The sequence below is a fragment of the Neovison vison genome, chromosome 3 (assembly GCF_020171115.1).
Source record: "Neovison vison isolate M4711 chromosome 3, ASM_NN_V1, whole genome shotgun sequence".
NCBI classification, from domain to species: Eukaryota; Metazoa; Chordata; class Mammalia; order Carnivora; family Mustelidae; genus Neogale; species Neogale vison.
Window position 1 is genome coordinate 201,035,592 of NC_058093.1, and position 12,783 is coordinate 201,048,374.

At 51.5% G+C, this 12,783-nt stretch overlaps 1 protein-coding gene across 1 annotated transcript in view; it reads left to right on the forward strand.

The window, feature by feature from the left end:
• GLT1D1 (glycosyltransferase 1 domain containing 1) overlaps positions 1-12,783 on the forward strand; it is an 82,688-nt gene that overhangs the window by 3,364 nt on the left and 66,541 nt on the right. The window contains 1 exon segment of the mRNA XM_044243541.1: positions 9,549-9,697. Within this exon segment, the coding sequence (XP_044099476.1) occupies positions 9,549-9,697 (149 nt within the window).

The window sequence follows — 12,783 nt, forward strand, 5'->3', positions numbered from 1 at the left end:
GGAGACTGATGCAGCCTGAAATGTCAGTTCTGCTGAGACAAACCCTGCTCTGGGTGTGGTGCGTAGACGTGGGTGGAGACGTGGGCAGGAGCCCTGTCATCTGGGACCCACGGGTTGGTGCCACGAACAGAATTAAGCCACCAAAAGCGATCCAGTTTTCAAGAGGGCCTTTTGAGCTGTGTTTTGAAGGGTGGACTGCGGGGACAAAGGAGGTGAGCGTTTGGGTCTGACACAGTGCAGAAGTAAGGCAGGCAGGGCTTGGCTGTTGAATGGAGAGTGCCAAGTGACAAAGACAGCAATTTAGTAGAGTTCGATGCCCTTTATTCAAGGGAGAGAGGCCTGTGGGTCAGGGCTACCCTGCTTCACAGCCGGCTTGCACTTCCGAGGGATCTGGGGCTGGAGCGACTTTCATGGAACCTTCGAAGTGCCACGGCGGGGACGGGCCTGGCTGACTGGGAGGCTGGGGGTCCTCTAAAGCTAGCAGGTCCCACCTGTGAGGGGCCAGTGAGCTGGCTAACCCGTGTGTCAGGGATGGAGTGTAAGGAGTATGTGTTAGGAATGTATTTCCTGGCCGACCGCAGCTCAGGTTAGGGACGTGGGTCAGGCCACCGGTCAGCCTCTGTTTATTTCGTGGGTCCTGCCAGATGAAGTGTTTTAGCTGGTGTAGACGATAGCTGGGAACATTGGTCTGTGCGGGGATCGGGAAGCAGAGAGTGACTGAGTGTGTGGGTGGCACCTGGCCCTTCTGCAAACCCGTGTGCCGCGTGTGAAGGTCCCGTCACTTCGTGCCTGACTCGGCGGGCCTTAGTGAGCATTTTCGGTTGCCCTCATCGGGCACCTCCTTCTGGAGTGGTTTCCGAAGCCCTGTGAGTGTTAGAGCGTTCATTCTTTAGCATGGAGCATTCAGGAGTAATTACCAGTGTGGAGGGTCTTTGGTTTGCTGAAATGGTTAAGGGAGCCCCTGTGTGAACACGAAGTCCGGGGGCCCACCATGTCCCCACTGTGGCGCCAACCTCCACGGCCCGGGTGGCTGGTCTGGCTCTCAGTGCGGTCCAGCGAGGACACCAGGGCTTCCCTGTCCCGCTCTGATCCCCTGAAGCTGTGACCATTTTCCAGAAGAGCCTGACCATGAGCCTGACAAGGCCTCTCCATCAGGCAGATGGGTTCAGGTCAGTCCCTAACAAAGAAGGTCATAAGGGAAAGCTGCTTTGAAGTTAAAAATAGGGTCAGGAACATAGGGAACAAAGTTCTCCAGAGAACAAAGTTCATTTCACGGGAGACGGAGAAGTAAATTGCACAAGTAATGGATATGAAAAGCAAATATTTACACAGTTGTTTTCGTGAAAGAGCGGTGGACCCACAGTTAGAAAGGGTGTAGAACCCAAGTGCGAGGCTGGTCCTCGGAACCCTGGAAATGATCACGGCTGGGCCAAGCTGGGCCTGAGGGCCAGCCAAGGCAGTGCCTGTGCTGTGAGAAGAATCTGGAGGACAGGGTGATGCCCTGGGGCGCTGGACAGTGCGTCCCCATTTCCCACGGCAGTGGAAGAGCTGGGCAGCCGGACAGGGACCCAAAGATACGCAGTCTGGCCACCTCCAGGAAAGGGATTCTGACCCCTGTCCGACACCAAGCTGTCGGATGCTGGCCAGAGTCCCGAGCCAGCCCTGGGGTTTGGTCTGCAGAGCTCCTCAGGGCACAAGGAAGGGCAGAGGGTTCAGGTTGTTCCGGTCCAGAGGAGGGCATCCTGGGGATCAGTGCAGCCCACAGATGCTTGTGCTGGCATCCGTATGAATGTGGGGAGCTGCCCTTCGAGCCGTGGGTGGTGCAGGCTCTTTCTCTTCCTCCCCGTGGAGCAGGTGCGGGAGACTGGCAGCTGCATTAGATAACAGACGCCAACAGAAACTGTGCAGAAAGGCGCTGTCAGGGAGGGAGCGGGGGACGAGGGAGCACAGATACAGCCTGCACCCAGGGCAGGACTGACTCCCATTTGCCGCTCCCTGCTCTCAGTAGCTCAGGATTCTGCCGTGATTGTCCAGCTTTAGGGGAAGAAGAAAGCCTGAAGGAAAGTTTTCTAGTCTTCCAGCTTTGCTTTAGTAGATGCCAAGGAAACTGCGGACGTGCGTAAAGTCAAAGGCTTTATCCTTGTTCCTCTTGAAGTAATAGTTCTTGAAAAGTCTCTTAATATTTTCATTAAGCAAATATTTATTATTGACCATCTCTAATAGGCACAGTGCCCGCGGGTGCCTTCTGCCTCCCGAGCACACTGCCATTCGGCCACAGAGCTCTTAGCAGCTCAGGGCTCGGCAGGTGACTCTACAGAAGGTTCTAGCATTCCCGCGTGGCAGACAGACACACACTGGCAGAAACGACCCAGTTCCTGGTGATCAGGGCAGGGGGGAGAGCAGGGTGATAAAAGGAGCAGGCATTCCGGATGGTCCGGGGCGCTGCCCTGAGAAGTAGCGCTCCTTTCTCCTACAGTTTGCTTTATTGACATAGAGTTCACAAAAAATTCAGTTTCAAGGTGCACAGTTCAGTGGTGGTTTGTCTGTTCGTAAAGTCACACAATTATCACCCTCTCTAACTCCAGAATGTTTGTCTCACCGGATGCCCCAGCCCCACCATCTCCACTGCCCTGTCCCGCTTGCCCGCGTTCCGTCGGCGTGACTCTGTCTCTGTGCCCGCTCCTGTAAATGGGATCACATGCAGAGTCGTCCTTTCCACAGACTGCATACATGTCACTGCCGGGCCCCTGATAGCTGCCGAGTCATTCCAGGGGTTGACACCATCTTGTGTTTGTCCCATCCTCGACTCTGGGGTGAAGGACTCTTGGGGGTGCTTCCTCTGGGAAGTGGAGCCAGTAGCGCACACTTTGGTGTAGGAGCTAGACGGTGAGTAGTCCGTACGCCGGAGCCCTGCAGTGAGCAAGGTGAGGGCGCAGCGCTGGGAATGGCCTTCCTGGCCATGTAAATCATGTGTGTGGAGGCCTAGAGGGGAGAGGCCGAGGCGCCTGAGTGTGGCGAGAGAGAGCAGCAGGCCTGGCGGCCGGAGCCACAGCGAGGGTTCCGGACACAGAGCGCTCCCAGGACCGCAGGCTTGGGAGAGAAGAGAGCTGGTTCTGCGGCCCAGTGAGCACCCAGCCCCGTGCGCATGGAGTGCGGCCACACTCCCGCAGGTGGCGGTGCTCTGTGAGCATGCCCGGGTGCCCATCCCGCCCAGGGAAGCGTGACCATGGGTGGGGGAGCTCCGTGTCAGAGCCAGGGCTGCTCTGGGCAGACACAGGGGCTGGGAAACAGGTGGCAGTGGCTCTCGGGGAGTCAAGGAAGGGGCACGTTCAACTGCCAAGGGCGGGTAGCCACCCCCAGTGCTGGGAGGGGTCCCTGCAATCCTCGGCCTGGGCCGCAGCCCTCCCTCCCGATCGCACTCTCCTGTGTCACTTCCACCAGGAAGTGGGTGGCTGGAGCGTCCTGGGCTTGCCTTGCCAGATGTGCCATGCGCTTAGGGCACAACAGAGGCCAGCGGAGAGGAGAGGTTAGGGCATTGACGAGAAACTCACTAGAAAGACAGGAAAAAGAAAGTTTGTGGTATTGCAGGAGATGCGGGATGGGCTGCCAGTGGCAGGCATGGAGGCCAGGGTCTGGAGGTCTGTGAGGTGAGAGGTCTTTCGTGGCTGGAGTGATTGGGAGCCGGGCGGAGAGAGAAGATCGTGTCGTGGTCAGAGCGTGGAGGACTTTATGGAGAGCTGGCTCCGCTCACCGGCTGTATATCAGACACCAGTAAAAGCTCTGAGCTGCTTGTCTACAGCCGTTATCAGAGATTGTCAGCTTTCAGCAAGCGGAAACCCAACCCCAGCTGCCTGGACAATAGAGGGAATTTAGCAGCTTATCCTGTAAGAGGTGTGCAGGTGAGGCAGGCTTCAGGCTTGACTTCGCAGCTGAGATGCTAAAGGCAAGAGTCTGCATCTTGCCCCTTCTTGGGTCCACTTGCCATACTTGCTAGGTTTTCCTGGCCCACATCTCCCACATCAGCCTCGAAAGAAGAAGGGTCTGAGTCTCTGCAGGTGCAAGTGCGTGCCCCCAAGTTCTAGAGTCACACGTCCGTCATGGGAGCTCGGCCAGCGGGGGGCTGTCATGGCCGCGAGGCTGCAGGAGCACTCGGTGGTGGGAGCACGGTCATCTGGGAGCTGTGATGACTGCGAGGCAGCTGGATTACTCTGTGGTAGGTGCGTGGCCAGCCGGGAGGTGTGATGACGTGAGGCAGCAGTAACACTGGTGGTGTGTGCTCAGCCGGCTGGGGGCTGTGATGACCCTGAGGTCTCCGTGGTGGGAGCACGGCCAGCAGAGGCGCTGTGATGAATAAGCCCCGGGCACCCCTGACTGGGGCTGGAGCGCATCCCAGTCAGATGGGTAACCGGGACTTCTAACGTTTTGGGAAGACGGACATGGGAATGTCCACTCTGGAAGCCACAATATATGGCAGGTGTGAGAGCTTCGCTAGTTCTCATCAAGGAGAGGGGAAAGCAGAGGTCTGTGAACTTTGAAGGTTTAAGGGGATAAGAAATGGTGGCACTGAAGGAGCAAGAAATACCTTTGGGAGCCTTAATCGTGGAGTTTTCCATAGGATTTCAAATGCTAATCCTCTCTTGGTAAAAATGGAAGAACTGGTGATGGTGAGAGCAGCTGCCCAGCACTGATGGAAGCAGTGTGATCGTCCTTGTCAGTTTGCATATTCTGCTGGTCACTTTAGATAGAGCACAAGGAAATGGAGGAAATTAATTGTAATAATATATTCTCTTGAACTCAGTATTTCTGAATATCACGTCAACATGTCATCACTACAGAAATTATTAATTAGCTGTGTGCATATTTTACACCTAGCGCATCTCTATTCGGGCACTTAGCATCTCTATTCAGGCCTTTAGCACATCTCTATATAGGCTAGCCCACAAAGCTTCATGGTTTTCACTAGCCTCTCCCACTACCTCCACTCATTAAAACTTCATTAGTTCCATCTCAGCAGACATTGGGGCTTGGGACACTTCCTGATCTGGACATTTTGCCTGTTTTCTTATGGGCCTTTTTATTCTTTTAAAAAATACTGGCTTCTCCACAGTAATCTCTTGAGCAGCAGAATCCCATTAAAATCCCATTTTAAAAGTAGATACACTTTACAGTTTACAAAACACATTGACAGCATTATTTGAAGTAACATGCTGTCCTGCAAAGTTGTTGTTGTCTCACTCAGTCTGCAGAAGGTTGCACGGGGCAGCATCCTGTCTAGTTCACCATGCCGGCTAGAGCCTGCAAGTTTGAGCAGGCCGCCACACAAGGGCTTCCGTCCTCATGAACACCCCCATCATTCCCAGACCAGCAACATTTCTTTTACACATCACAAGTTCTTGCAGTACTGTCCAGAGAGCGCCATTTTATTCCAGCCCTGCCGCCTTTCCCCTAACCAGAAATGGCACCTGCCTGCTTCTCCCCTGTAGGTGATGTGTCCCTGGAACGGGCCAGGGGCTCATGCTATAGAGGCCCACAGGGTGGGACAGGCCTGAGGAGTCCTAGGGGCCCTGTTCCCATCTCAGGGTCACACAGGGGCCCATGGAGATGGAACGGAAGCCAGTTGGTGTTGCCTGCCCTCTTAAGTTCTTCCTGCATTTTTTTTTTGGTAATTCAGACAGCATCGTTTATGCAGATTTGCCTAAGTTAAACACACAAATGATCAAGGTTCTCTATTCCCTCAGTTAAAGAGGATGGTTTTCAGCCAGGTAGAAGCAGCAGCTAAGTCCTATTGAATCTGGAGTCAGGCATGTGCAAAAGGTTCCTCTCTCCTAGAACCACCAAACAAATGCTTAAAAATCTCTTCATTTGTTAGAGAGGCCTTCCTTCTCAAAACAGCCTTCGGTTGGGGCGCCTTCAGTCGGGTAAGCGTCTGCCTTCAGCTTAGTCCTGGGACTGAGCCCTGCAGCTGCTGCGCCCTGCTCAGTGTCTGCTTCCCCCTCCGCTCCTTCCCACCACTCTTGTTCTCTCTCTCTCAAATACATAACATCTTTAAAAAAAAAAAAAAAAGCCGTCAAGTAAACCAGAACTCCTTGGACATATTAGGTGCTCATGGAGTTTATTTGAATCAAATGATAACTTATAGAAGGAAGAGGGACAGAGCAGCTTAAAAACATTAAAAGTTTTTAAAAACTAAAAGTTTAAAAAGTTCAAACGTTTTTAAGTTCTGATTAAAACCAGAAACGAGGGTAAACTCTTAGTCATGGAGAATTATGATTAAAAAAATTATTTTGGAATATTTATAAGATCATAACGTTAGTGTTGAAATGCCATTTAAAGATATATTTAATAGATCAAGACCAACCCCTTGTGTGTACTTAAACCCTCCAGTCCATATGTCCTATCTTCATTCTGCATGAGCCCGAAATCTCTCAGGAACGGATTCTCCAAGTAGAAATCAAACCGCTTCTTTTCCATTTATCAACATTTATTTTTTGGTTTCTCATTCCCTAGAATTTTAAGAAAATGGAGTAACATCCACCCATGCTCGGAAGCACACTCAAGTTTCACATTTTTAAAACACTAACTTTGAGGCCGCCAGGAGCAGGCTCTGTTTTTCAGTGGCTCAACCCTTCCAGAGGAGTTGAGGTGGGGCAGGGTGAGGCTGGGTGGGGTAGGGCTGAGTTCCAGGCCGATAATGATTGATCAGCATTAACAGTGGACAGGATAAGATCAAGGTATTCTGTGTACTTCAGTAGTTTAAGCAAGATCTCAGCATTGCAGAAATCGCCCGGTGACAGGGGCCGCATTGTGCAATTAATTACAGAGAGAGGACAGTGCTGGTTCGCAAACCCGTGCAGGTGCGGCCCCTGACCTTCCTCCCCTGAGCGGGTGTGAGCGAGACGCTGGCTGCCTCTGCCGCTCCCTCAGCGTTCCTGAGCTTGCCAGTGGCTCCCGCGTCCCAAACAACTTGGCCATTTTATGACCCCTTTGCTTAAAGATTCTAGTTCCTTCATTCTTTTATTCTGATCCGTATTTGTTTTGTACCCTGTTGGCCCTACATGCAAGCCAGCTAACTTGCTTGGTGTTTAGCTGAGGAAATAACGGTCTGTTTTATAGCTGGAGTAAAAAAAAAAAAGAAGGTGGTTTATGTTGGATTTGAAGTTTGTAGTCTAGTGACTTCTGGATGATTTAGGAGATGCTCAGGGGTCTGTTCCAGGGTACTTGGTTGTCACCTATGCGCTGGCTTTGCCGTAGAAGCCTAAGTGGGAGTAAAGGGTCCTGAGCAAGAGAGACTCAGCGTGATGGCGTTGGGGGGCCCATGTGTGGCGGGAGCGGGGTGGTCGGATCTCACTGCGGGGGGCTGGCATTCAGAAATGGACAGTCATGGCCACAGGCACTCTGAACGCACGCCAGTGGGCGTCCTGCAGCCGAAGAGCAGGTCTGGCGTGGGGCGGCCGGCAAGCGGGCTGGGAAGGGCGCCCACCGCGTGCTAGGCGAGGGCATTGGATTTGATCCTAGAGATGCATTCAGCCATCCGTTCATTCAAGAAGCAAGGCGGATTTGGGGCCGTTCTCCCAGAGTGGACGGCTGAGCTGGCTACCCCGGGAGGCCCCAGGCAGGTTCATTGTACGTACAGGTGCACACACACCTCCAGAGATGATAAAATGGGATATCTGTCCGTGATTAAACCCCCGCAGCACAAAAGGGCGTGGCCTGTTTGTCCTGTGTAGACATGGTCATGGCTGTCTCTTCCTTGTGCATCTTACAGACACTCCGTGTGCGCACACTGTATACAGACACAAAGTAGTCTTCACTCTCTCTTTCATTAACGACATATCCTGGAGCTGATTCCAGGTTATACTTGATCCTTGAGCGACTCGGCATTTGAAGTGCAGCGGTCTGCTCACGTGTGGAGTTTGTTTCTGTAAATACAGGACAGGGCTATAAATGTATTTTCCTTCCTTATGATTTCCCGGGTAACCTTTCCTTATCTTCATACAGTGTATGATAGGTATAAAATACAACATCTGTATTAATCAACTGCATTAGTGGGAAGGCTCCCAGAAGTAGGCAGTTGGTGTGGACATTTTGGAGGAGTCGGAGTGATACATGGATTTTCATCTGGGGACAGTGCCACAACCCCCCTCCCCCTCCTCCCCAGCTGTTCAGGAGTCAGCTGTATGTCGCTGCGAGCTGCTGCATTCCTTTCTCTGACGGGGGCAGCGCTGGACGATGTATCACATGTGCGTGGTGTAATGGGCTCCCTGCTGAAGGACCCGGATGTCAGGTCCTGTCTGTTCGGGGAGTGAGACACAGCTGCCCAGGCTCATGCCGGGTGTGCGTGTCTGCACTCATGTCCAAGTGCAGTTTGGGAACCAATTCCTGGACATGGAGGTGTTTGGTGACAGTGTGCACACCTCCAGGATTCTAGCTGCTGCTCTGTCGTCCACCGGAGAGCTTGTGCCAGTTTGTCCACTCAGAGGACTGTACGGGAGGGTTTATTTCACAGAGCCATAGGCAGACTTCTGATCTTTGCAGATGCTCTCTGTAAAAAGACGACAAAGTTGAGCACCATTTCCTGTATCTAAAAGCCCTGTTGAATTTCTTTTTCTATGGCCCACAATTTTAGATCCATCCCTAACTTAAGTTGTTACTTGTTTTTTTTTTTCTTATTGGTTTATGAGAGCTCTTTATTTATTAAGTAAATTAGCTTCTTTCCTGTTGTAAGAGTTGTTAGTAGTTTTTCTCAGTTTCTTACCGTTTGATTTTGCTCACTCTGTGTCATTATTCAGAATTTTTCTTTTATTAGATTTGTATTTTAGATTTATGTTATAAGGAACTGAGCCAGGATGAGAAGAAAGACATGTTTCATAGATATTTTGGAGGTAGAATGGAAAGGCCATCTTTGGAAGCTACAATAATGGGTGACTTTGTCTTTTTTTTTTTTTTTAATGTTATGTTAGTCACCATACAGAACATCTTTAGTTTTTGATGTAGTGTCCATGATTCATTGTTTCCATGTAACACCCAGTGCTCCGTGTAATCCATGCACTCCTTAGTACCCACTGCTGGGCTTTAGTAAGAACTGGATTTCGGATGCCACAAAGCAAACTTCAGGTTCCATCCATAACTAAGGGACAGGAGGGAAAAACCAGAAATTAAGGAAATATTTAAAAAAAAAAAAAAGAGCTTTCTGTTCCAGCAAATGTGATCGAATGCTGTGTGTGTGTGTGTGTGTGTGTGTGTGTCCATCCGCATGTGCGTGTGTTTTGTCTCAGGACTGAATTAGCCCTTCATCCCGCTAATCTTGGTCCCTGTTGAGGTCCCAGGGACTGGACACTGGTGGGTGAATCATTATTGCTAGTGATGGTGAGCTTTGTCCTGTATTTTAGGAGGATTTGCCCCTACAGGACAATTTAGAAGATATTATTTTCTTAACGTTTTGATTTAAATAATCTTTCGATTTAAGATGTTAATCCCCGTAGCCACTTGTGCCATATTTTTCCTTCGCCCTCATCTTTTTCTTTCTCTGTTTGTATTTTTTGGTAAAGGGACCATCTAGAAGCTGCCGGCCACGTATGTCTTCTGAAAGATGCCTGTGACCTGGAAAGCTCATCTGAAATTGCCCGCCTCATCGAGGCCGAGAACTTGGAGGCAGCACTGGCTCTTCATCTGTATAGAGGAGGCCGACTCCTGCGAGGTAAGCCTTTCTCTCCAAAGGTGAAACACTAGAAATCATGGAAACTAGAAGCACTTACAGGGTCAAATAAAACAGAGCTGAGGGCCACCCGCAGGGGAGGTGCTTAGTGGGTTAAGCGGCTGCCTTTGGCTAAGGTCATGATCTCAAGGTCCTAGGATCGAGTCCCACGTTGGGCTCCCTGCTCGGCAGGGAGTCTGCTTCTCCCTCTTTCTGCTCATGCTCTCTCTCCCTTAAATAATTAAAATATTAAAAAACAAAACAAAACAGGGCTGAGCTCTCAGTTTGTGCTATTTGCCCAGTTCAGACTTGGAGGGTGCACACTTGTCTTTTTTTGCTTGGTCCTTCTTAGGGACTCACTTTCCAGAAGGATATAATTCTGCTGAGCTACAGAGCAGGCTCATGTCTAGTGGGCAGTGAAGGAAGCTTTGGGGCTGTCTGCCCTCTGGGTGCATTAGTCAGGGCTCTCAGAGAGACGAGCCCAGGAGGACATGTGCAGACACAGAGAGGAGGGGGTGGGCTTAGATGTGATGACAGAGGCCCAGAGGTCTCCCGACCTGCCCTCCGCAAGCCGCAGAACCAGCAACCGATGCTGCCCTTCCATCTGGGTCTAAAGGTCTGAGAATCGGGGAGCTGCTGGTGCCAGTTGCTGTGAGTCGGAAAGCCAGAGAGCGGGGACCTGGGATGTCCGAGCACAGGGGAAGAGGGATGTCTCCGCTCAACCCAGAGAGTGAATTTCTCTTCCTGGCCTTTCTGCTCTTCTGGGGCCTTGAGCAGGCGACCGGGTGCCGCCCACTAGCCTCAGTGAGGGCCGCCATGTTCCTCCTTCAGTCTGCCAATTCAGATGCTCATCTCAGCCAGAAACACCTCCAGAGACACACCCCGAAACAGTGTTTTACCAGCTGTCTTGGCAGTCCCTGAGCTCAGACGTAGCTTTCACCATCACCAACGCACAGAAGTGATTTCCATCGATACTTGACCTGAAGCGGGTCCAACATGGTGCTTGCACTCAGAGCCCTTAGATCTTTCTATTTGTAATGACGTGGATGGAACTGGAGGGTATTATGCTCAGTGAAATAAATCAATCAGAAAGACAAACATAAGATTTCACTCATGTGTGGGATTTAAGAAACAAAACTGATGAACATAGGGAAAGGAAAGGAGAAATAAAATGAGATGAAAACAGAGAGGGAGGCAAACCTCAGAGGCTCTTAATCATAGGAAACAAACTGCCAGTTGCTGGAGAGGAGGCGGGTGGGGAAGGGTACCTGGGTGGCTGGCATGAAGGAGGACGCAGGGTCTAATGACGTTGTACGCAAGTGATGAATCACCCAGTTCTGCTCCCAGGACTAATGACATACTGTATGTTAACTAAATTGAATTTAAATTAAAAAGCAAAACAAAACCCCTGAGTCCAGTGCTCTTGGGCCGAGCCAGCCAGGCACCCCAAACTGCACAGTATTTGATGCAACTTCACAGGGTGTGAGCTCCTAATTAGTGGTAAAGAGCGAAGCTGAACGTCAGTATCCTCTCTTAAAGGAGGGGATCATCAGTCCACGGGGCCTTAAAACACGGCAGGGCTCCCTCAGTCCCATGAGGACACGGGCGCAGTTACCGTCCTGGCTCCGGCTACAGCTGGGGGCTCGCTCTTCTCGTCACTCCCAAGGCCGGTGTGATGGGGCCGAGCACAGAGGCACCGAGCAACGGCCGATGACATCGCGGCGTTGTAGCTGAGCAAGGATCTATCCCCAGACGCCAGTGGACTGACATGGCAGTGGCATCACATTTCGGGAGGCAGTCTGTCAGTTGAGGGCCAAAAGGATCCAGGGCTGTCTTCACATGAGGGTGGAGCTTCCGCCAGCAGCTGGGCCGTGCCTCGGAAGTTTTCGGCAATCTCGTTGCTAAAGGTGACTTCCTGCCGCTCCACACCTCGCCTGGCTTGGCCTCCCTTCCCGCCTCTTGCCCCCGACGGGGAACTGGGGCTTCGCCGGATGCTCACTTCCTGTCTGGGTACACTGGGCAAGGTGCTGGTTTTTAAATTTAAGCTGCTGCGTGCACACTTTAAAACAAAACAAAACAAAAAAACCCTCCCTCTAGCACAGAGTGAATGTAACTAAATGATCAAAGACAAAAAAAAAGTCTTTCTCCCACTCCTCGTTTCAACAGTCTAGTATCTTATCCCCAGGGACAACTACTGACCATTTGCTTGTGTTTTCTTCTGGAAATGTATTACAGGTACCGTCCTAGTTATCTGTCTTAGTAACAAATTACCCCCCGAAGCGAGTGGCTTGCAGCAATGCATTTCCATGTAGTAGATTCCGTGGGTCTGGACTTCAGAAACAGCCGTGCCGGGGGTTCTGTCTCGGGCGGTCCGGCGAGGCTGCAGTCAAGATCCCATACGATGCGCTCCGGATGTGCTCTGGCCGGGGCTGCGTCATCTGGAGGCCTGAGTGGTCCCTTACCCGCCACCTGCTGTGGGCAGGAGGCTCCGGTTTCTCACCAGTGGGCCTCTGCTGAGGTTTCTGAGTGTCCTCAAGACATGGCAGCCAGCTTCTCTGAGAGAGCACATCGGAAGCTGACTGGTCTTTGTGATCCATCCTTGGTAGCCCTGGGTTCCAGAGCTTGTGCTGCTTATACAGATCAGCCCTTGGGGGCGTGGGAGGGGACCTCATCGAGCGGGACTATTGGGGCTGGCCACCCTGTGAGGCCAGGTACATATTTGTACATATCTCCTCCCTGAAAATCAGCATGAGTGGAAGCACGCTGTAGTCAGGGTCTTGCTTTGTACCACCCGGCGGTTCTTCTGGGAGATGTTTCTGCAGCAGCGCAAGTATAATCTACCTCATTCTGCCAAGACTTGTGGAACCTTCCATGCTTGGGGGCACCATCGTGTCACCGAGCTTCCATTGGAACACTGAAGCTGTCTTCCGTGCTTTTCTCCCACAGTCACAGCAGCAAGTACCTCTGGACGGACATCTCTGCTTAGGAACCTAGGAGAATCTACCCGTGCCTCCGTGCTTTTGCAGCCCTGCTTGAACCATCTGCACAAAATGTTTTCCATCCATGGGGATGGTTTCCTCAAAGTATTA